A 22,426-nucleotide genomic window follows, 5' to 3' on the forward strand; every position below is an offset into this window, starting at 1 on the left:
AGGGCGGTAAAATACTACATCACCAGATGTGTGCGGTTCACGACAGTTTTGGAGCTGAAACAGAGCACAAAATACTCAATATGTTACCTCTGATAGATGATGGTTGGGCAGACCAGTCATGAAATTAATTCTCTATTTAATCAATTCTTCTGTTTTAAGAGAGCATAATTCAGCGTAGTCCATTGATTTCACCTATCAATGGACTACGTCAATATTAGATTTTGCTGATTATAATTATATATAAATATAACATTTACTGTTGCTTAACACTTGTTAATGTAAGAAAAGTACTTAAGATGTCAAAGGGAAGACAAGTTGAATTAGTGAAGAATTCAGACTCAGAAATACAATTAATAGGTGAATTGGTTGGAAATTTTCTCATTTACATCCCACAAGAAATAATAATAATAATAAAAAAAAAATTTTAAAAGTTGAACTCTTTTAATAATTCATCCAATTACATTCTTTTTCATATGTGTGATAGAGGAAGTATTTCTGGATTCATTGACATAGATTGTATTGATTGCATTTATGTTGTCTCGCATTAAAGGGAATGACCAGTGGAGGAAATATTCCGATAAAAGTATTCTCAAAAGTAAAAGTACTTGTTGTCCTCTGTGACTGATATGAGCTGGAGCTAGTTTGAGACAAATCTGAGGGGTTGTGAAAGAGTAATGGGACAGTAAAAGAAGAAAATACAAACTTTTATATGTGAGATATTGGATAATTTGCCCTCTTTGGGCCTCACACAATGACTTTAATTAAACAATTAGAGAAGTTATGTCTCTTTGGAACGACTATCAACTTACAGACGCCTGAAACGTTACAAGACGCTGTTTTTTGTAGAAGGTTACAAGCAAGTAGTAAAAATGTGGTGGGGTAGAAGTATAAAATGGCGTTATGCAAGTCAAATACATCAGAATTCTGCTTAAGTAAAGTACTTGATTTAATTTCCACCACTGGGAATAACCCAAAACACACTGAAGGGATTAAGAGGAGGAGGAACTGTAGTGTCTTACTGATTATATTGCTTGTTAAATCCCCAAACGCTAACTTTATTTAAAAGTCAAACTCAAAGTAAACCGAGTCCTCGTGTAAAACATGTTTAGTTTTAGTTGCTCTCCGACTTTGTTCCCGCAAAAAGAAGCGGTGGTATCCTTCATTTTTAATTATACAATGACTGACTATAACGAAGTAAACAGAATGGAAAAGTCTTTGACCGAGACCCTGGCCAGTCGGCATAGCTTTTCCCACCATTCACAGCACGTCAGTCACTTGTCCTTTTGGCTCAACATACACAAAAACATGAAACATAAAGCGAAATAGTACCAGTGCGTGATGGTATGTCAGGGAACTTGCTCTGATGCAATTGCACAGCTTCACAAATAGCTGATAAATGACTGAATAAGACCCTTGATACTGAAGATTCCACACTTAAAAAGAGCCTTTATAAATGAATTGTTAAGGATTTTATTTACGTGTTTTTACATTACACACACAAATGCACTATATCAAAATGTAAATAATAATTTAAATGGCTGGGTTTAACAAAGTTCATAAAGGAAAAATAAAAAAAGACACAGAAAATCAGTTTTTATATGTACACAAGTGAACTCCTTAACACCTTCAGCTTGATAAATGTAGTGAACATATTTTATTGTGTGTACTACGAACTGTTCCATCCCGTTATATTACATTGTACTGTTATATCACTGCCCTACAGTTGTATGAATCACGAAGTCCTGTCTTTATTCTTAGACTTTCTTTTTATAGCAACTCCAACTGTCACACGAACGCTGTCTCTGCCTGTCTCTCACACACTCAGAGACACACACACACACACAACAAACTCCCACACTCCGAGCTATTTCAATAACCTTATCAACCTGTGTGTGTGTGTGTGTGTGTGTGTGTGTGTGTGTGTGTGTGGTCATACATGGCAGCCCAAGAAATGTGACCTGTCTGTGGTGCTGCAGCTGTCGTTGCCAACCTGAGGGAATTGAGGGTGAAGCAGTGAGATGGGAGAGAGAGAGCGAGAGAGAGACAGATAACATGAGCTGATTTAAGTCTCAAAAGCCTAAAAAGGTCAAAAGTGTATTTTTTTTTTTTTTTTTAAGGACTCAGAGGTAGTTACTGAAAACACTCTAGAGCGGTAGGGCTGAGTGCTTTGGCATTTAGGAAGAAGGATCTCTCTCTCTCTCTCTGTGTCTCACCACTCTTCACCAAGGATTGAAGCTGTTGAAAGGGACCATGGCAGTGGCTGCTAATGCTACATGATCTAGGGTGGACTTACACCTACAGCCCCCATGCTCGCTAAAGGACACACAGAGACTCGGGCTTTAGCAAATGATTTGAGATGAAATATATTGCTCAATGGATCCTGTTACCTTCACTTGGACTTTGTGGGGATGTCCAAAGGGATTCCTTTCGGCTTTAATGGCAAAAGTTAAGTAAGTTGCGTTTCTTTCTATTATCGGGTAAAGTCTATTTTAGGCAATGGATCAGCATATTAGTGGAATTTAAAAAAAAATTTGCATATGAAATCCAAATGCTGACTTATTCTTTGATCAGTATTTATTTAATTCAGTATATTGCCATTTTGAATAGTTATTCTATTTTTTTACTTGAAAAGAATGAATGAAATTGCAGGAAGTCCTTAAACCTAAAACAACAAAACAGGTTGCTTGTAGTTGCCCTCCGAAGTGACCCTTTTCTTCTGATCTGAGTTAATTGACATTAAAGGCCAGGATTTGCATCCCATCTCACACACACACACACAAGCTTTTTGAACATACAGCCAATGCTTTCTCACATAGGAGGTCATTATTCACTAATTGCAAGAGGTTGGTTGTTATGAAAATTTAAATCTGGGTTGTTTTTAGCTATTTGAACAAATGACATTTGTTCTGATGAGCACATTCACTGTCAAACTGTGTCTGTCGTCAAACCATGAAGAACATCATTTATTGTCATTCTAATCAATTTACTCTGGTTATTACAGCCCACAGAGCAACAGCCCAGGTCAAACATCCTCTGTGTCCTCTCAGCAGACCCCCATGGAGTCTTTCAGAAGAGGCCTTCAGTAACTGCAGCTCATCTTGATACTCCAATCAATTACCAGACAAAAAGTACAGTCTGTAAAGAAGTCGGAAAAGAAATCAAGATGGCAGAAGGCCCTGGATCCAGTCCCAGTCTCGACATCCCTTCCAAGAGGCCCAAAGTCACTAAGGACCAGGTTGTTCCAGGCGCCGGGGTTGCAACACAGGAACCCACAGCGCCGGTTTTCACCCGTAAACTCCGTAAAGCAGCAGTAGGAACGGGTTGTGATATCCGACTGAGGGTGTCTGTGGCAGGATTTCCAAAACCTTCGCTGACCTGGTACCACAACGACGAGCCCCTTCCTCCATCAGAAGCCCAGGACTCAGGAGGGCTGTGGATACGGGACTGCCGCACGAGCGATGCTGGCTTGTATGCCTGTTTGGCGACCAATGAGCTGGGAGAGGCAAGCTGCAGTGCTGTCTTGGCCATTATGGACCTTGGTGAAGGTAATCACATGATAATGAAACTTTTACACTTTAGTCACATAAAGTAGGTTCTTTAGGCCCTAATAGGGTCGTCAAATGGACCAATCACTTTTGCACAGGTCTTGCATTTCCTGTGTACAGATTATTGACTGATTTATACACTAAATGAAAGATACAAATCTATTACACTAATTGCTGTTCTTAATGCTTCACTTAATATTGGATCCCTTGACACATTATCCCAGTCAGTGAAAGCTCACCCAGACAAAACAATTGTGCATGCAAGACTGTGTTTTGATTATCAGACAGTAACCCTGCCTGCCTTCCTGCACAGAGCAGCACTGGGAGATACTTAAAATTAGCTTGTGGATGTAAATAGAGACTCAGATTTGGTGGAGGGGAGAAGGGTAACCTGCCGTTGTTTTCTATCTGCTGCACAGCTGAACCTTAGGGTGTCGTTTGTTGTGTTTACTGGTAAAATTATTCTTTGTATGTTATTCTATATATGTTGCATCTAATTAAAGTCTGGAAACTTGAGAAATTTCAATGGCCGGGGGAAAAGTTGCCTTCAGAGTAATCAGACTGTCTACTGCTGTGTACATGATTTAGTAGTCGTATCGATAATCACTCATCATGAATTTTAGCATCAGTCTGAAAGCTTCCAGCTACTGTTCACAGCGCAATGATATGATCATAATATGGTTGTCAGCATGATACCAAAAGGTTAGATAACTGCAAATAGATGTCAGCGGTGAGGTTTGGGGCTCTGGCACAGTTCAAAAGGCACAATGATAATAAGGTCAACATCAAACCTGAACAATGAGGAATTCTCGGTATGAGTGAAGTTGCGTTATTTGTCTTGAGTATAGGTTTCAATCGATGAAACTTCTAAGATTTGAACTTTGCAGAAGTAAACATTTCTAAGCTGATACTGAAACCGAACAGACCACAATCAAGCTCCGTGTTAAAAACACTCGAGGTGGTCATTCTGTCAGCATAAATTCACACAGCAAAGCATGCAACACATAAATTATCTTCAGTACGAGCAGTCCCATCTGTCCCATTTTCCACATCTTCTTCATCATGCCTCAATCACTTCTCTCAAACTCTAAGCCTTTTCAGTGTATTGCAATACAACTAATTTAGTGCAGGTTATGAAATAAACTAGCCAATTTGAAAACGTGCCTTTCTAACATGTCTGGATATGATTTTGTGTCTTGCTCAAGGATGCTTAAGCATGATGGATTGGAATTAATTGTCTATTTTCCCGTTTATCTTGTCACCCCTGGCTTGCAAAGATAAGGATTGCATTCGTCAGTAAAGCTTCTGTGTCTTTTTTAAGCTCAGCTCTCCTCCATGGCCCAGTGACTAACTCTAGGATTAGTGCATCCCAGAGCTCTGTATGTCACATACAGGTTTACATTGAAGCCTTTCCAGTGGATCTGTGTCTACTCCTTCTTATTGTGTGATATATATTTCTATTAAAGTCTCTGAAACATCATTTGAAAACAGTTGGAACAATCTTAAATCGTTGTTGATAAGGAATACACAACAGATATTCTTTATTTGTAGATAAAATGAGCAGTTCATGCACAATCAGGTGTAATTGCAGTTTGAAACTGTATCAAACTCTTTTTCTATGAGTGGGGATTTTCTACTTTGTTAAGGGCCTAATAAGCAGAAATGATTTTACAAGTGATTTCATAACATCCAATTTGGTGGTGTAAATCGTCCCATGTGTAGAATATAGAATAAAGTTTCCAGAGAGATCATGGCTGGGCAGATTTGATTGTGGTCTATTTGCCTTGGTCTGTGGAGAAAGTTGACAGTCGGGGTCACCATCTCTTACACTATGATCTGGCACACATGGTCCAGCTGGCATATCATTCAGCACCTCTCTGTCTCTCCTCCTCCTCTGTCTGGCTTGATCTTCTCACTTCAATCCAGTGTCACTTCATACTTTTTAACCTCTGTTCTTCATTATTTATTTATGCTCTCTTTCTGTCTTTTCATCTGTCTCTCACTGTCTCTTCTTTTGTCTCTCTCTGCTAACTTCAGCTTGATTTAAATTAATGATTTGAATTTGTCTTACAATGCAAGCCAATAGAGACAGCATGCTTTCCCCCACTATTTTGATTAAATCTGTTTGTCCACTGGGTTTCTCTCTATGTGCAGAGCTGGAGACCTTACAGTTGGATTTGTCAGACAAAATTTGCACTTTTTGACACTTGACTTGGACCCTCCAAAGACTGGACCTAAAAGCCAAGATATCCAAGTTTTGCTTCTGTAAAATAACATTGAAATATAAATAAGACAACGCCAGGCAAGCCTTGAACCCTAAACATTTAATTCTCAGACCTATGCATTAAAAAGCCTGACAATTGTAATACAGTATGTAAGAAATATGTTAACACTACATTGAAAGGAAAATAGTCAAATGATGTGTCATTTATCAGTATTTAGACCTGAAAATAATTGCTTATGAGGACTTGGACTTGGTTTAACAGAGACTCGACTTAGACTAAAAACATTCTGCCTCTTTGTTTCTTACATAACTTTTGCTGGATTAATGTTACTAACAAGGGTAAAATGGGTAAAAAAAAAAACAGCAAAATAACACTTTTTCTTTTTCTGGGTCCTTGCTGTCTTCCTATCTCTCTGACCTCTGCCTCCCTCTTACATCTCCCCTCCTTTTTCTCTCCTTGCGGTTATTTATGGCCTGGTATGTACCGTGCCAACCAGAGGGCTCGTGCTCCAGTGATGTGTGGATGCCGGCGGGCCCCCTTCTCCGATTGCACCAGCAGACATCACAGATAATTATAGCATCGCCACGGTCAAGACGCGGCGCTGTCACACTCAATCACGGTCAGCGTGATGAAAGAGAGGCGGGGGAGGGTGTGCTGGGGCGGGGGGAGACAGTGAATGTGTATTTGTGTGGGTTGTCTGTTAGTGTGTATTTGTGCACGTGTGTGTGGTTAGTTTTAATGGCTGCTCTGGCTGCTTTTAAACATCGCTCAGTGAGTCAGATAGGCAGTCAGGGCTGTCACTTTAAGATATCACCCCGAGAGATCAGACCAACCAGAAACCAGAGTAGTGCTGTGTCACAAGTCTAGACTACTTTATTGACGTCACCCTCTGGCATATAGCTTTTTATTAACATACTGTCAGGCACCTAAAGGCCTGATAAGCAGTTTGATGGAACGTCTTACAAAGCAGCACATCGGTCAGCTGTGATATTTCCAGCTACTTTTTGTAATAGAAGATCATTGTCGTATTGTGACGCAGGAGCATGAAACATCCCAGACGTGACTTGCAATTACTCGTAAGATAACACTGGAACTGGACTTTGTTGCACCTTTTTAAAGCAGTGGTTTCCAACTTGGCGGCCGGGACCCTGTAAGGGTTTTCAAGATAAACCTGTGCGGTTATTTGGGTAACACGGTAGAACATACACATGTGTATATATATTATATATATTATATAGCTATTTTCTTTCCATAGACGTATACATCCTGTGCTGACATCAAATCATTTCAAATCTGAGATGCTTTTAAAGGTCCATTCTCATATTTACTATGCCACAAAAGCATGTGATTAAAAGTTACATTATATGAGGGAAGTACTGAATGTTGAGGATGGATGTGTGAAAGAGGGTGAAAGTAAGCTGGTCTAGACATTTATAATGGAAGCCGGAAAGGAGGAGACTCAGTGTAGAAGAACTGTACGTGTTGCGTCACCCAAGCCCCAGATAGTACCTGGAAAAGGAAGAGCTGGCAGAGGTATGCAGAGAATTGAAAAGAGAGGGGATGACATCAATGCATAAAGGACCGGAGGGGAAGGGAAGATAACAATGTACGAGTTGGCTTGACAGATTGTTAGAGGTGTGGTTGACAGCTGTTTAGATGCAATTTGTCAGATGTAGTTTTCCAGCAGTGCATATGAATGCCAGAAGGTCTGTTACATCACCTGAAAGACGTCTATAAAGCAGAGTGATAGGTCGACAAAGAGGGTTCAGTGCTACTGTACAAGACCGTCAGCTCTAATAATACTTGCAGTCAGACTGTGGTCAGCATTTGATATTATTATTCACCAGACAGTCTCAGTAAACTCCCATGAGAATCTATAATCACATTCATATTTAGATTACATGAATTCCACACATGCACAGCATCTATGTTAACATCTATATTTCATGTAGTCATTTAGTCAGACAGTCTGAACTTTATTTTTAACCCATTCAAGGCTCCAGTGTTATTTTCTTTCACCTCTAGCTTCAAGGTTTATGAGCACTTAGCTGACTGAACAAGATCCACATCACTTCAACTGGTGTCCCTGTTAACTGTCTCGTTGTCCCATGATGTATGTGCAGTTGTAGCAAATAATTAATGGTGTATTACAACACGTCCGCCTTGTACTAGAGTTTCAAAACTCCACGTAGTCCAAGCAGAGTGACCCACAGAGGACAGCAAAGGTCGTTCAGTTCGGTGTGTTTAATCTCCTGCTATAGCTGGGTGGGGGGACAGGCTCTCTGAAAGGGGGTGCAGAGGGAGAGTACACTACAACTGAGAGGGGTTGTACTATGCAAGCCTCGAAAATAGACCGCTGAAGTTGGCAGTCAAAGTTAGGGAGGACTGGGGCAAGAGTGGGTGAGGGCAAGAAAGATAGACATGGGCTAAGGAAGACAAAGTTTTACGGTCCAGCAGCCATCTTAAGACGGCACCTCCTTGCTTGACCAATTCCTCGTTTCATGATGCAGATGAAGCCATTTTAAAGGCATCACATCAAGAGAAGATGAAACAGGGAGAAGTAGGCCTGTTTGAGTCATTTTGAGGAAGTTCCCCTTGTTTTAGTGGTTGCAGAAGTAGACGTTCTAGTGGTTTTTAAAGGAACATACAAAGGAAGACGAGAGCCATGTTGAGGAAGGAGCTGCTCGATGCACGGAAAGCTTTGAGAGGTGTTAGGGAAGGTGCGAGTGGGCCGAGAAGCAAGAAGAAGAAAGGTGAGTGGGAGCTGACATCAACTGAAAATGTGGTCTACGATAGCATAAAATACGCTGTTGGGGATCCTTTTGTAAAGTTGAAGTAAAAGAAGGATCACACTGGTGCAGGGAATTATAAAATGCATACTCAGTTAAGTGGAACAGCTGTAATGGAAATGAAAACAAGGTAATACACTTGAGGCCGCTATTATTGCTGCTTAATTGGATTCTGGTTGTGTCTCTGCTTTGTTTTGCCCCGTCCGACAAAGTCCTAAACTATATTCATGGATACTGCTTCTTACTGCAGGCTTCACTCTAAAATTTCAACTGGATCACATTTAAACTACATAATAATGGTTGTAATAATGGTGTTACCAATGATACCAATTAATGTTCTGTTCCATTCAGGTCAAACAGAGTCAGGGTGCCACTTTTGTGCATGTTGGCCCTTCTGGAAAGGCCCTGCTACATTAAATGGTCATTGGTAACACCTTTACACCTTTTGTTTACCTCACTGTTTCATGTCAAAATGCCCTACTGTGAGAAAGATCTATCATGTTTTTCCAGGAAACATCTAATTTTGTCCTTCGGTGAATGAGGAAACTTACAGCTAAATTATGCTTTTAAAGGTTTGTTTCCATTGGTACTATGTTTAAATGACTTAACAAGATGTTTTTATGAAGTGAAACTCTGCAATTATATATGCAAATATGCAAAATACCTGGAAATTATATGACCAAAAATAAAATAACTTACATTCAATGATATTAAAAAAGTTATATACCCTTAATCTCAATATTGTAATCAACAAATGTGCTGCAGTTGAACTTTAGTCTGAGTCAGTGTCTGTTATAGACCATACATAACATGGTGTTCCTGCTCTCGCCATTTCTTATTGACCCCGTCCTCTTGTCTGGATTGTGACTGGCTTACATTGGCATACTGGGGCAGAGATTATCTTTAGCTGCTTGATGATTTCACATTCTCTAAATATTACGTTCAAGTGGATTAAGGATGCAGTACAATTAATTAGTTTCTCTATTCTCATGAGGCAGCTGAGGCAATATGTGAGAGTAAAGCCAAAAGCTGTTTCCCTGGTGTTTGGTCTGGCATAGGGTGTGTTTGTGTTCCATGCTGCTGGTACACAGTCATTGACAGGAACCCTCAGGGATTTGGTCAGGATTAGGTGGTAGGATCGGGTTGCAGTGTGACTGTCAACATTGGCCACTGTTATTTAGGATTTCCAAACCACCTCACCATATGAACTGAATTGACATGCCACCACTCACATTTGCTTCTGAAGGATTTAGGTGGCATATAAAGAAGCCTCAGCTTTATTAAAGTTCTTCTCCTTTTGTTCAGATTAACAGACCACTGACACATGTCTCCTTTACTTTTCATACAACTGAAAATCTATGGTCTAATGTGAATAACAGCCGAGATGTTTTGTTGCAGCCTTTTCTTTTTAAATTTTGTATTTTGTCCGTAATGTTTAAAACTTTTTCCTTTCTTTGCTGACAATGTTCATGAAAAATCGGGGAACACAGCTCAGAACACAGCATGAGTCTACTGTTGTACAGGATGTGGAGTAGAGGCTGTGTTGCTCTTTAAAAGTATTTTATCATTAGATTCTGTTCTCATCAGATGAACCCCAGGCAGACTTAGGATAGCTCCAAGAAATCACAGGAAGGTCACATCTAAGCTTAGGTAGTGACCAGTCAATTGGTGGATCAATACAGCAATGTTTCAATACAAATGATCTTGTTGTTTACAATTCCTTTGTACATTTAGTAAGTCTTGGACTGGTTTCAGGTGTAAAGTAGCTGTACATGATGTGGAAGGTCGGGTTTGATATGACTTGATCTGCACAGGAAAACAGAAACAGTGTGATCACAGTATGATGTAACAGCAGCAGAATCTGTTTTGCGTTGCAAAGAGATTATGCCAGACTTGCTGCTGATAAAGCTGTATGCCTGGAAGGCATCCATCAAGGCTGCTCCACAGAAAGCAGCCCCTGTCACAAAATCAATGGGTTTCTGTGAAGTCTGCTCACTCTCTCGTTGTTTTAAGCTAATTAAACTATAGCTTGCCCTGAATTGCATCTGTCCAAAGTCTTCTTAAAAGTCATTCAGTGTCTATGATTTCTCCATCTGTGCTGAAATTGCAGAAGCCAAAATTTGCATCTGGCATCTGGCTGGTTCAACAGAGACATTTAAATCTGACTCATAATAAAGAAATGCCCCCGGGATTTTGTCTGCGCAGGCATGACCGATACATGTTGAAGGTCAACTATGAGGATTGGCGTGTGTCCAATGTGCAGCTTTAAGCAGTGCAGAGGACAATATGGCCTCCTAAACCATCAAACAAAACTAGATTCAGAGTAAGATAAATGACATGCGCCAATAAAATCTAATTATCTTCTCTTAATGGCTGATACTTGATGATGTCCCAGCTAGAGATTGGTTGAAGCTGAGTTGTTTTGGCTTTTAGTGAGCATAGAAAAAAAACAACCTCTTGAGAGATATTTCCAAGCAGCATGAAATGAAAGCCTCCCCACCGTATCTGGCCTGGATGATGGTCATGGAATCTTGTATTATGATGGGCTTATTGATCCGGGGGCGTTTGAACTGTTACTTGGGGGTGTATCCCGTATCACGCATAAAGCATTGGTATTGATTGCTGCACTTTCTGCTGGACCGAGTGCCTCTCACTGGTGATGGATGGAGGAGGAGTGGGAGGTGGGCGAGGGTGAAGAGAGGGAGGTTTGTTAAAATAACAATTGCAAACTGCGAATCCACTGAATCTAGATTGAACTTAGTGAAAGCAGGTGACTGTTTAAATTTAAATCTAGTTTGCGATGTCTTTCAGGTAAAAAATACAACTTTGCAGCTGAGCGATAATCATCAATAAATGGAGAATGAGGGGAAAAAGAGGTTAAGACCAGAATCAAAAGCATTCACTGAGCAACCCCTGATTCCTGGCTGGAGTAAATCTCACATATTGATTCTGTGTTTACAAGGCTATAAACATTAACATGCCTCACTTAACAACACCAAAAAGCACATTGTTCAGCAAAGCAAGTCAACAGTCGAGGATAGAAGAGCTGTGCTGAAATGTGGACGAGGATTCTGGGTTGTTAGTTGGAGAGGGAGGTCTGGGTCTGCCTGTAATTATTTTTAGATTCATTTGATGGAGGTGGTGTCGGGAGCACAGATGTGTCTGGAAGAACAATTAACGTGTCAGAGTGCGTATTAGAGAGAGAGAGAGAGAGAGAGGTTTGAAGGAGGAGGTAGATAAATGGTAGGAAGCAGAGGCATGTTCTCGTCATGTTTGCTGAACAAATCAGACATCATGGAGTAGAGTGAACTGTAATATTCTCTTGGTCTGATTTATGTGTCGAATATCAGTATTGTGTATATACGCAATGATTCAGTGAGCGGAAAATAAGACGATAGCAGAAGAAGGAGCAAAGCTTTCGGTTGTAAACAGCTGTGATGTGTGATGTGAGGTAATAACAGCTTTAATAAATCGAGCTTAGGCTACTTGCCTGGCTTGTAATGACAAGTAGATGGTGGACATTGTGGTGCATTTAGCAACTAAAGAGCCAGACACTTCCCCCAGGAGATGGTGGAAACCAAAACAGAGCTCAGGGGAAAGTCAGTATCTGGACGGGTGACCAGAGGCACAACTCCAAATGAATGCAAATGTTGCTCTGTGAAAGCTGGATGTCTACGTAAATGACTGTTTGCCCATTTATAAGCCCATGATAATATGTTAATGTTGCAACTTTTTCTGCAGCTCCAAAAACACAAATTCTTTTACTATAACATTTTAAAGACTAATGACGTGATTACTCAATTGGTTACTTGACAGAAATCTATTGTCAACTATTTGATCATCATTTAAGTAATATATCAAGCAAAAATAGCAAACATTAGCTTGTTCTAGCTTTACCAATCTGAGGATTTCCTGAAAATGTAGCATTGGGCTCTGGAAAAGGAGCATTTTGCAGTTTTTCTCCCGTAAATGAATGGACTAAACGATTACTCCATAATGTAAATAATCATTCTTTTGAGGTTGAACTGCAGCTGCTGCTTTATGTGTACCTGAAATAAGTAACATGCATCATGCTGTAATCCAGCAGGAGAAATCCAAATAGCCCTCGGCTGCTTGTGGCTGTGGCAACCCTGACCCTATCACTGGTTAAAGCTAACAGACGTGGAGTAAAGATAAATAATTGATGGCTTATGGTTTTTGCTGAGGGCTGCTACCTTCCTAGGAGAGGAAAACAAAGAAAAGAGGAGAAAGGACTGAAAGGTAGAGGGTGTAAGGATTTGTTTTTCTTTGTATTCAGGAGGGTTTCACATATTTATAATTCTAAGAAGACATATTTCACCCTTTCCCCTCATTTATTGTGTAGCCGTTTCATCCCCTTTATCCTATCATCTATGCCTCTTCCTCTTCCTGTCTGTTTCCCCTCTGCTTTGCCTCCTCCCTCTTGAATATTTTCCCCCACCGACCTCTCTTGCTCTCGCCTCCACTCTCTGCTCTCCATCTCTTCTCTTTGTCTGTTTCCCTTTTCTCTTTCTTCCCTCTCTGACTCTTTCTCGCCTCAATCTGGCTCTCAGTCGCTCTCATCTTTCACTCCTGCTGCTCAGGAAAAAAAAAAAAAAAGAAAGTCAACACGCTCTGTTAAAGCCTGTTGTTTTCTTCCTCGTTTTTTCTTTACCTCCTCCTCCTTTTATCCTCCGCTCTCATCACCGCAATCAAGACCAACACACCCCTTATGCTCAGACTTCCCACCCCCACCTCCTCTTGTTCTGAGTGTGCTCTCGATTGAGGCAGAACGGGCAGGGTGGGGGGTGGGGGGGAAGGGGGGTTGGACAAACCAGCTGAGAATTGCCCCTCTAAAGGCAACGTCTACGTCAGAGAGGGACGCTGTTCACATCAGCGGATACACACTCAGACACAAAGACACCTGGCTCCGGCTTATTTGCATCCTCTCTCTTTCTCTCACTCTCCCTTTCTCCCCGTCTTGCTGCCAGACTGGAGAGTAAACACACCCACGCACAAAAGGCAGCTGAATCCCGTTTTGAATCTTGATTTTGTTGTTGTTGTTGTTGTTGACGCCACACCCTGGGCTTATTCGGGTTTTAGGGATGTTTTTGTGAGCTCATGCCACAGGTAATCTCGCACGCTTGACAGGAAGCACTACTTGAAGAGATGAAGAAAATCTGGTCCAAGAAGAGATTTCAGGTGAGTTTGTTCCTTTTTGGGAAAATCTGCGTTTAATGATGGTCTTATTAAGCTACATCCATGTTCATTTTAATAGAGATTAGTAGGTTTTTACATACTGGGAGGTCATGCCACACCCTTTACCTGGTAATGAGATGCAAATGTGTTGATTTATAACCGATAACAGTGGTAAAATAAACATTTAAGGAATATTTTGTCATTGAAACCTTGCACCATTATTTTATGCTGAACGAAAGAAAGTATGGATAAGAGAGGTGATGCTTGCTGTTTTCCGCCTTTGTTGTCTATTATCAAATTGAGGACAAATCAGGACAACGTAACAAAGAAAGAAAGTGAGCGCAGGAAAACTCTGGTTGCTAGGTAGAGAAATTTATTTTAGTACAGTATAAGCAATGAGAATTCTCACTACCCTCACACCGAAACACTAAAAAGGCTCAATAATCCACTTTCACGTCATCAAACAGTGCCAATTTCTGCTTTACCACCGTGCACATTCTCATGAAATATGTATCTTCCCTTGGCAGTCGTGACAGATTTGTTATATAAAAAGTAATTCTTATAACAGGTTTCACAAATTTGGAGCAGATGAAAAGTGTGTCAGTAGGCTACACTCCATGGAGACATGAGAATCAGGGCAGCCAGTCGTAAGGGCTACAAAGTGAGCAAAGCACAGGATAAAGCTGATTTCTGATGGTCGCTTTGCCTCCTCTGAATCCTGCATCAATATCAAACCCTTGAGACTCGTTCTTTTGCATGCAGCAGCAGATTTGTGAGAATAATGCTGGTAGGATTTGGATTATATCCATAGAATATTTTTGAAGTATTTGCCAAATGCAGCCTTTTCAAAGGGTTGCCGTTTGTGGCTGGGTTTTGCTGATATGATTGCCCTGAGGCCATAACAATGGAGATCACGACAACGAATGGAAGCTTCTAGTGAAGTCTATCAAACAGCAGTTACCACCAGGCAACAGTTAATCAAATTGCCTGACACAAAAACATGAACCAATGTGGAGCGCGCAGCAAACATTGGGGGGGGGAGTGTGAAATGAGTCATTTCACTTTGCACTTTTGCTACTTTTTCATTTCCATTCGCTGCAAAGCAGTGAGTCATTCTGAGGAGCTCTCCTTGGTGCTGATTGACAGACTGTCCATGAAGCACTTTCGCCAACAGCTTTATCAGCAGGGGACACTTAACTCAAACATGGCTGGGAGAGCTTGCCAGATATTTTTCGTTTTTAGAAAACAAACTTGATTTGCGATAATTCATTCATCAACTCTTGGTGGAATCTGATCGTAATATGATCATATCTTGTTATAGTTTTTCTAAAGTGTGATGTCTAGATGTTTTCAAGCAAAATGTAATTAAAAACGAACAAATGGAGTTGTTAAAGCTTACTGTAGAACTTTCTTCATTTGTGAAATGTGCCGCCGTTACTGTTTGAAAACTACGTGCGAGTAGCTTAATTGCTTTTATGAAATGGGCCACTGGATAGGACTTTCAAGCTTGTATCCATTATTCTTTTATTACATATATCTATATATATATAAATGTCTTAATGTACCTGTGGCATTTCATAATTTCAACTCAAAGGTCCACACTGATCTGACCAGGAGGAAGCTCCAAAAACAAGTAGACCTTTGAGTTGGGATTTTGTCACACATGCTGTTCTCAAGGTCAGGTCTCTCAGGTCTAGATTAAACACATTTTATCATTATACCTTTTTGAATAACGTTACCTCATACAAAAAGGTGATTGTCAGTGTCGAGTGGTACTGCGTAACTCAGAACCAAGAGTAGAAGAAAGCAAGACCGCTGATTCGTTTGCTACCTCAGTTATTATCAGCTCCGGAAAAAAACGTTGTGTTACGATGTACTATTTCGCTTCTGAATGTAAAAACAAAAGTCTTACTTTTCTGTATTAGCTAAGGTAGCGTTAGTACCTTAACATATAAGTCACCTTGTCATATACCTCATCAGATAGCATCCAAAAGACGTTAAAAAATCATTTTTCTTCTGAGCTGATGATGGAAGTAGGTGACAAATGAGCCATCTTACTTCCTTCTAATCTCTGCTGAGAGCTGCACATGTGCGGTACGGATTGGGCAGGAGGTACAGATCACATACCGACCTGGTGCTGACTGTGATTTCTAAACAATAACACATTCTAGTCCAAATCTAGCATTTTGAAAGTGAAATGCTACTATCACTATTCACACTGATGTGACGACAACAGTACTTTTGGGTGAAAGGGACCTTTGCAATTTGCACTAGCGTTCTGTGTAAAACAGAATCTTTGGCTGTGTTTACTGTTAAATAATGTATTGTCCTCTGTATCTTGTTTCAGAGAACTGGGCATTCCACACGGACATTTGGCAGATTTACCCATGGTGTGTTGTCAGTATGAGCTTTACACCAATTCTACTCTGTTCTTGTTAAAAATCTAAACCACTGTGGCTTTATGATTTTCTCCGGCCTTTTCCTCTGTTTCTCTTTGTGTTTAAGCCTTCAGCAGCATGTGCTTCCCTTTTGATTTATTCCTGTAATAATTCTTTTATTTATGAAAGTTGCTGTTGTAGAACATCTGTATTGCTTTAGTGTATCTATATGTTTTTACTGCTTGACTGCTTACCAACGACAGTGGGTTTTATTATTGTATATCCACCCCCACAAAGCAATATTTTTGTAATCACGCTGTTGGCTCTCTGCATAAAATCCTTGAGTGAATAATGTCTGGCCTCGATGGTTTATGATATAATATTTGGCAATATTTGTGCAATCTATGATCCAAGCCAAACCAGGGGCTTGCTCTACTCGACTCCAAATCATATTTACATTACAATACAAGCTATATGCTGTGAAATATATTCCCTCATAATTACATTGCTGAGTCGATTTCCCTCGCCTGGTGTGCAAGCCATTTAACTTCATTTGATACGGATGGGTGGATCTACATACCCACACCCAGGAAAACGCACACATGCTGCTAGCAATGTAATGACTTAATGGTGATTGTTCATGTTACATTGGCTTTCTTATCATTAGGCAGAACCTTCTGGAATTATCTAATCAGGATCTGACTTGATGTGAGGCGCAATGGGGTGCAACCCATTTTGTGGTTGTCGTCCTCCTCCTTCATGAGCTCTCTAACCAGTAAACATATCTGTCAGCCACCCAGCAGTTTGGCTGGTGATTTTAGACTCAAATGGGTACGAAGAGGATTGGTCGTGTGGGTGAGAGAGATGCTGGTTTCCATAGTAACGGTGCTCTCCCGTCTGCCCTCTCTTGCTGCCACTATGGAAGCGAAGTTTTCCGCTCCTGCCGAAAGCAAAGCTATGGTAAACCTGCCTGTCTTGATTCATCTTTAGCTCACTTTTTTTTTTTATGTATCTTCTCATCCATCCATCCCTGCCTTCATCTGCTCGCCCTGCTGATGTAATGTGATCTCAGCCACAGAGATGTGGTTTCAGGCAGTTTGTTTTGACCCTGTCTGTGGTTTCTGTTTCTCTGTCCTTTTCCCTTTTATTGTGTTTTTTCTTGTCCTTAATTTTTAAGATCAGCTTCCTCGATAAATCCATAATATTTTATTTGTCCACACTGCCACAGCACCCACATACTTGTCTGTTTTTTTCTGTTTTTGAATGTGCTTTTATAAAATCAAGACCACAGTCAAAGGAATGAATCTTTCTTTTTGTTGGCACATACAGTATGACATTTTCGTGGTTTGAGTTTCATTTTTTTGTGACTATCTCCCGTTTATCATGTCATTTTTCTAAATGGCTTCACTGCTGCACAGAAATATCAGTTCATATTGTTTCACTTATGCTGATCCTTTGAAAAGGTTTACCCAGAAGTCATCACATCATTTTGACATCTAGTCACATTTTAGTTTAGCTTAGTTAGCATAGGAGTCATAATGAGAACATCTTTTCCAAAGTGAAAAAGAAATCATTCTTAACACAATTTCAACATTTACTTGTCAATCTGCTTTGGTTAAGAGGTATTGTGTTTGAGCAGGATGTGAGTAATGATTTTAGCAGGTGGAATGGGTCATATTTATAGAATTTCTAAATAGAAAGAAGTAAAAATAAAAGGAACAAAGCGGTCAGTCTAAATAAAGAAACAAAGCTCGCCCTGCTGTTTCATTACCCAAGTCAAATGAATCCCGACCCCGAGGAAAGAGTGTCTGTGCACACCCCCTCCCTTTCATGTATCAGCCATGTATTTTTTCTAAGCCACAGCTGGCTTCATGTCACGCTCGAGCTTCAACCCATTTATTTCACTCCGGGGGCTCTCAACGGCTCTTTTCAAGGACCATTCAAACTCTGTGTCACTAAGTAAATGTGAAATGTCATTTTCACGAGGTTGTTGTTTTCAGCCTCCTCTTCTCCTCCACCTCAGTTTCTCTTAGCCTGAACCTCCACCTTCTTTCTCCATCTTAACTCGCTGTGTTTTACATCTGTTTACTTCAGACTCTGAGACCACAGAGGATGAGACCACAGAACCTCAGATGGAAACCAAAGAAGGGCCCGGGAGGCACCAAGACAAGACTGGACGGAGAGGACCTTCAGGTAGTTCACCTAAAACTTCCTGTACTAGCTCTTCACAACTGACATGTCTCTTTAAATGTAGACTTTGGTGCTTGCAAAAGATTATACAGCAAACAGAAGAGTGCAGCCTGCTCTGTAAACCTTATTTATGAGGTGATATTCAGTATGATTTACTGCAGCACCGACATTGCTGCCAAAAGCACACTTCTTCAAAATTATTATTCAATGCAGATTGATAAATTTAATGGAGGGTTGTTATCAGCTTGGCCCAAACACGTTGGATAAAATCCGATATGGCAGAATGCATGAATCCCTCATGGTGTGATGCAACAGTGTGACACACTGCCCTAGTTTCCAGCAGGGAACCTGTCTTAGGTCTGGATCTCACTGTGTGGCTCCACAGGGAACATACATCCTAGAAAACTGAGGCTGTTTCTCATGGATGAGGTTGAAGCTAAAAGCCCCAATTACTTTACTATATTGTGTACTTGTGCTTTGCCAGTTAAATTCAATTAGAATATAAATGTAGATTAGGTTTCAATAGATCTGTGTTGATCAGCTGAGATGGAGCTACAGTACATCAGATTCAGGTTTATTGCCGAGTAAGGAATTTGCCTCAATAAGTGGATGTTAAGATGCTCACTTAAATATAAGTTATTACACAATTTGCATTGTGGAAATACAGGTTTTGAGAGCTGAAACGATCAGCTGATTACTTGATTGATCGATGGACAAAAAATATATAGGAAGCTGTTTTGTACATTGAAAGCAATTTGCTTCCTCCGGCTTCTCCAGCGTGAGGATTTGCTGCCTTTCTCTATTTATCTAATGTCTTATCTTAATGTCAATTAAGTATTTTTGTCACCTGGGAAACTGTGAGAAATGTTTGTTATGGATGCAGCACGGGTAAAAGCACAATGCAAATTTCCTGTGATGTAGGACAATAACTTGATTAATCAGTAATGAAATTGTTAGTTGCATCAGTTTCTCATATTTTACGATACACTTAAATACCAAATGTATTTATATATACACATATACACCCAGGAAATAATTCTGCAGGACAGCACAGGTCTCAGTGAATACTCGCTCTGTTGTGTTCATGTGACTAAAGATAAAGAATGACTTTGGTGTCGGTGCGAGTCGAACGTTCACTGATGCTGAACTCATATTTTCATTTATTTAGAAATGGAGCAGCCATTGTATCTGTGTCCCATCACCCACTTTGGTCACAGTCCAGACTGCTACCCTGTTTATTATTTCTTCTTTGGCTTCCACTCATGATTATTTTATAGATGAATCTGTCAACTCTTTTTGAATTAACTAATTAATAATTTACTCCATAAAAAATCAGAAATAGTAAAACATGGGCATCAATCAACATTTAAACACAAAGAAAACCTTAATATATTACATTTACAAAGAAATGAGCACAGAATCATCATGTTTGAGCAGATGTAAGCAGTGTATGTTGGTTGTTTTTTGCTTGTTAAACAACAAAAAAACATTTTTAATCTCATTGAGGCCCTTTCCTGGTTACATGAAGTGTTGTACTGACTAATGGTTTCAGCACTAATTTGCTCATTACCTAAACCAGACCTGTCACATCCTGTTAAGGTGAGGAGTGTGAGGCAATTTCACTAAAGGCAAATTTGTTCAAGCCTTTTTGACAAGAAGGGGGGCAAAGAAATGTTGATTCACTCACTCATGATCTATTAATGCAAAATAAAAAAAATTTTCCTTGATTGGTCGGCATTAAACAATTATAACCTAATGAGCCTTTTCCCGTCAGCATTGCATTAAAGAATTCCTGAAAGAGTGTTTACTAATTTGCTAAAGTGGTGTTGGTGCATTGGCGTCACAGAACCTGCATGCCCTCACCTCCCATTCCTAACCAGGCAACAGGATGTCTGAATATAGATCAGAAATATTGACACCCTTCTCCTGTACCACAAAGAAATGTTATATTCTTCCCTCGCTTTTACACGGTGTTTGCACTTTCTAAGCTTACGTGTTGGCGGGCTGACTACCCCCTCATCACGTCCCTCTAGAGACAAGCAACAACAAAAAAAAAAAAAAATAGAAAAAGAATATCAAATGAGGGAGGGATGAGGTGATACATCATTTGTTGTCTTTAAGGAACAGATTCTGGTTTCCTCAGCTGCATTCAAAAACTAAGGTGCCTTGTTAAATGCAAACAAGATGCACTTTCTTCCTAAAAGATGCATTTCTGCAGAAGGTTCAGTTTTGTGTCACTCCAGATGGACAATTTTCAGATCCAGTGGACATGTGAAAATTACACTCTCCATTAGCCTCAACCCACTAAAAGCCTGATGTGCCTGTTCTGCAAGTGAAAAGAAAATGTGCTGCCCAGTTGCCTCACAGAGGAATGAAAACACTATTTTGAATCTCAATATGTCAAGGTGTGATATTTTCCTCCGTGGCCCCTCTGAAAAGATTTCCCATTTAGATTTTTGGCTTTATAAGAAACTGATATGGTTTGTTTCCCGATTGTGGCGCTGAGTCAGTATCATTTGCGATTGCAGTAGGAGTCTGACGTTTTATATCCTCGACACCATCGCTGTTTCAAGGTTTCCCCCCCCATTAAAGGAAGATGCTGACTGCTCTTTCTTTTCGCTGCCGAAGCATTCCTGTCTCCGTTGCCCATCACTAAAATGTCAATCATTACCTGATTTGCGATGTGGGAGGATCTCTTTAAGTGGTGCACGCTCCACAACGTAGCCCTTACACTTTCTGTTTCATTTCCTGTTTTCAAGCAATCAATAGACTCTTTATCCATCGTACCCTTTTTTTTATGCTTAATGATGTTCCTGCTTTTCGTTTTACATCAGTATCATTTTCTACAAGCTCAGGGTTCTTGCTCTATGTACTGATGAATCAATCAGTTAATCAATGACAGACTTTTTTTTTTTAGTAATGTATTATATACAAAATAAACATTCAAACAAAATATAAGCCTTGATTTTCTATGCTTATGCTTGGGAAATAAAATATATTTAAAAGGACACTGACTTCTAGAAATGAAAGTGTTACTAATAGAGCTGAAGGGTGTTCCAGTATGATATTAAATTCACAAAAGGTTTGTCATTCAACAAAAATGGTCTATTGAGCTTTCAATTAACACTGCTGAAACAGTTTGGTATTAGTTAGTTAGTTTAGTATTAAGTTGATCATGTTTATCTTTCTCTCACCATCTGACTCTCTTAAAGTATCAATCTGATGATGTTCTATACAACCAAAACCAACAATGAATTGATCCTACTAACAGCATACTGCCTGTGTAGCCAAAGTCTGATATATCGTACTCCTCTCTGCCACAGAGCTCCATTGTTATCCAAAATCTATTTAAAACACACCAATGAGCCCCACTGTTGCACTGGGTGATACGTTGCTTAATTACAATGAACACAGGCACTGTAGTTTATTTTGAGTCATGACCATACACATACTCCTGCTGCTGTAAATACTAATTAGACCACCAAGTGTATTAATACACAGCTTAAAATAGTCAAATGCACTATTTACTCTTGTTTGAGTGATGTTTGATAAAAAAAACTACCACAACTGTGCTCAGCTGTTTTATATTGAACTATGTTTGCGATCCATCCATCTTCAGAAGGAACTAATGGGTTTGGGTCTGAGAGGAACAGGAGAGGTAGTTTATCTGGATGGATGAACTGACTTTTTGAATAACAATCACATCAGCCCTATCCTCCAAGCTTTACCTACAGTTATAAGAGATTTAAACTCTAATCAAGTCTCTTTCCTCTGTCTTCCTCCAGGTGAGGGAGGAGGGATGATGGACTATAACCCAGATGCTTCAGATCGCAGGGCCACCCTCCCCGGCGCTTATGATTCTGTGGTGGAGCGAGAGCTCCGCGCTCTGGGCTCCCGCCCTCCGGGGTCCCACTTGGACCCCACAAACCCAGCCAGGCAAGCCCTCGGTGGGGCTCCCGCTGAAGGGGGCCCCCCTGTCCGTCACCTGGGTGTGGAACCGCTGATCCGGGCGTCTCACGCTAACCTGGCACGGCCTGTTCAGGGGTCAGAGGAAAGTGTTTCAGTAGGCAGCGACTACTATGGGAGCATGTTCAGCCTCTACA

At 40.3% G+C, this 22,426-nt stretch overlaps 1 protein-coding gene across 5 annotated transcripts in view; it reads left to right on the forward strand.

The window, feature by feature from the left end:
- Positions 1–2,051: 2,051 nt before the first annotated feature.
- Positions 2,052–22,426, forward strand: part of spega (striated muscle enriched protein kinase a) — a 46,804-nt gene continuing 26,429 nt past the window's right edge. For 2 of the 5 annotated variants that reach the window (XM_051427403.1, XM_051427404.1), the window contains exons 1-4: positions 2,052–2,450; positions 3,002–3,545; positions 18,228–18,326; positions 22,109–22,259. In XM_051427403.1, the coding sequence (XP_051283363.1) occupies positions 3,164–3,545; positions 18,228–18,326; positions 22,109–22,259 (632 nt within the window). In that variant the 5' untranslated portion in view covers positions 2,052–2,450; positions 3,002–3,163. Of the gene's footprint in view, positions 2,451–3,001; positions 3,546–13,381; positions 13,759–16,102; positions 16,146–16,925; positions 17,094–18,227; positions 18,327–22,108; positions 22,260–22,426 lie in introns of those variants that run through there. The other 3 variants (XM_051427405.1, XM_051427406.1, XM_051427407.1) reach the window with 3 other exon arrangements.

Source organism: Dicentrarchus labrax, unplaced genomic scaffold, assembly GCF_905237075.1.
Source record: "Dicentrarchus labrax unplaced genomic scaffold, dlabrax2021, whole genome shotgun sequence".
In the NCBI taxonomy this organism is placed as follows: domain Eukaryota; kingdom Metazoa; phylum Chordata; class Actinopteri; family Moronidae; genus Dicentrarchus; species Dicentrarchus labrax.